Source organism: Palaemon carinicauda, chromosome 2 (assembly GCF_036898095.1).
Source record: "Palaemon carinicauda isolate YSFRI2023 chromosome 2, ASM3689809v2, whole genome shotgun sequence".
Classification (NCBI taxonomy): Eukaryota; Metazoa; Arthropoda; class Malacostraca; order Decapoda; family Palaemonidae; genus Palaemon; species Palaemon carinicauda.
The window spans coordinates 24,654,419-24,656,918 of NC_090726.1; the positions used below are offsets into that span (position 1 = coordinate 24,654,419).

Sequence of the window (2,500 nt, forward strand, 5' to 3'; positions counted from 1 at the left end):
TTATATATATACATATATATATATATATATATATATATGTGTATATATATATATTATATATATATATATATATATATATATATATACATATATATATATATATATATATATATATATATATATATATGTGTGTGTGTGTGTGTGTATATATATATATATATATATATATATATATATATATATATATATATATATATATATATATATATATATGTATATATATATATATATATACATATATATATATATATATATATATATATATATAAATGGCTCTCTGAATATTTAAAATTTCTCTTCACTATACACTCAAAACAAAACTGGGCGATTACATTCATTTCTACGGGAATTATTCTTAAATGAACCTCGTACTTCTGTTCGTAGTCAGTGAAAAAAAAAAATATTGGTGATCGAAATGATACACAGTTTACAAAAATAAATGTATTCTATAAAAATTAACAATTCTAATTTAACAACAAAATTAAATCAGATGAAATATCAAATCTGAACTAAACCTTTGACAAGACTAACTGACACTTTAAAGAATTATTCAATCAATAGTTTCACAAGAAATTAATATATAAGAATATTGAATTTTGATAATTAATGAATAAATGACACTCTTACATTAATAAAAAAAGGAATTACAATTACTCCTACATATACGTAACTGATACTCTCACGTCTTTTGGCTCACACAAGATTACCGAACGGGTAAGCAAAAATAAATACACTTCGCTCTTTAACCAAAATCTCACAGGGCCAGTTACTAATATTCAAACTATAAAAAGGTACATACATTAACAAATGTCACTTTTAACTATTCACCCAATAATATCGCTAATATTTGAACAACAATATACACCATATACACGTTGGAGATAAATCACTATACACGTTTGAGAGGAAAACACTATTCAATCTTGAGTGAAGTTATTTAGTGGCTGGACAGAGAGAGCTGTCAAACTTTGGCTCTTTTAAATGGATAAACTGGATCTTTTCTGCTTCCTATGTATTGCTAGGCTCTATATATATCAACTTAATGCATCTAGAAATTTCTAGTAAATTCCCCCCCCCCCCAACGTGGGGGCATTGCTCTAGCGGCATAATGTTGCCAACTTAGCAATTTGAAGAATGGGTACTAAAGTTGCTTGCAAGACAACTCTTTCTAGGCTAACTCCACCCACCTCTTCTTGCAACATTAAAAAAGAGAAAAATTGCTAGTCAAGAACTTTCATGCAACTTCCAACCATGTGGAAATATGATGCAATCCCTAGCCCAGCGTTTCTCAACCTTTGATAGCCCATGGCCCCCCTCACCGAGTGGAACCCTGCCCTTCAATAAAAAAAATGCAGATTTTGTTTTATGTTGTTTATTCAGTCTCTAAAATTATAAATCAAAGTAAAAATTTTTGCTGAACAATATAATCAATGAGACACTTGCTGTTGGGCTCGTGTGACGAGGCCTCTTATGTCCGGCTCCGTCTTGGACACAGCAAGGCGAATATCGTTCCCAACATCAAGACGGTTTCTGGACTTCGTTTTAATGGTCGCCAGGTCAGAAAATCCAGATTCGCAAAGGTATATTGTGGCGAATTGAACGTGCATTTCGGATGCCTTCTTGCTGAGTAGTGGATATGCATCCTGAACAGACAACCAGAAGCTGGAGAGGTCTTCTCTGTTACTGAAGGCCAGCTTCATTGCTTTTGAGACCTTCAACTCTGCGAGCTCCTCTGCTTCGTCTTCAGTAGGTTCAATTTCGGTGTTGAATGGGTCTCTGTGCCATGGAACATCCATTGGAGCATCGTCGAAATAAGATTTGAACTCAGCGGAGAGAATGTCGAGATGTCCAATGATGCAATCTTTGATGCCGATGGGAAGTTCAATCCTCTGCGTCTGCAGATGCTCGTCCAAGAAAGGAAACGAAACTGTGGATCCGGCCTCGATTCGTGCCTGCCAGACTCCCATTCGAGCAGACAGTCCGGCAAGCTTGTCTTGAACGTCACTGACTGTCACATCATGGCCTTGCAAAGACTGGTTCATTTCGTTGAGTCGGCCGAATATATCGGCCAGGTAGGCGAGCATCATGACGAACTCTTCATTGTCGAAGTGGATATGGAGGTTGTTTTCGTTCTCTCGCAGGAAAATTTCTGTCTCCAACCGGAGTTCATACAACCGAGAGAGGCATTTCCCCCTCGATAGCCAACGAACTTTGGTGTAAAACAGAAGTCCCACATGTTCCGCTCCCATTTCGTTGGCCAGAAGTTGGAAGAGCCGATGATTTTTGGCCTTCGCACGAATGAAGTTGATCACTTTGACCGCAACGTCCATGACTTCCAACAAACGCGGCGGTAGAGTTTTTGACGCAAGAGCATATCGGTGTAGTGAACAGTGGGAAGACGTCACGTGGGGCCATTCATTCTTCACAAGCGTGACGAACCCTCCTTTAACGCCAATCATCGCTGGGGCACCATCAGTACAAATGTGTTTGAAATTCTGCC

The 2,500-nt window shown here is 36.9% G+C and overlaps 1 protein-coding gene across 1 annotated transcript; it reads right to left on the reverse strand.

The window, feature by feature from the left end:
• Positions 1-1,427: 1,427 nt before the first annotated feature.
• On the reverse strand, positions 1,428-2,459 carry LOC137615477 (protein FAM200C-like). The gene has a single exon (XM_068345390.1). It carries the CDS (start codon positions 2,457-2,459, stop codon positions 1,428-1,430), a length of 1,032 nt encoding a protein of 343 aa, XP_068201491.1.
• Between the last annotated feature and the right edge of the window lie 41 nt (positions 2,460-2,500).

Excerpts from the sequence above, each read along its gene's own strand:
- LOC137615477 (XM_068345390.1), bottom strand. The coding sequence starts at position 2,459 with ATGATTGGCGTTAAAGGAGGGTTCGTCACGCTTGTGAAGAATGAATGG.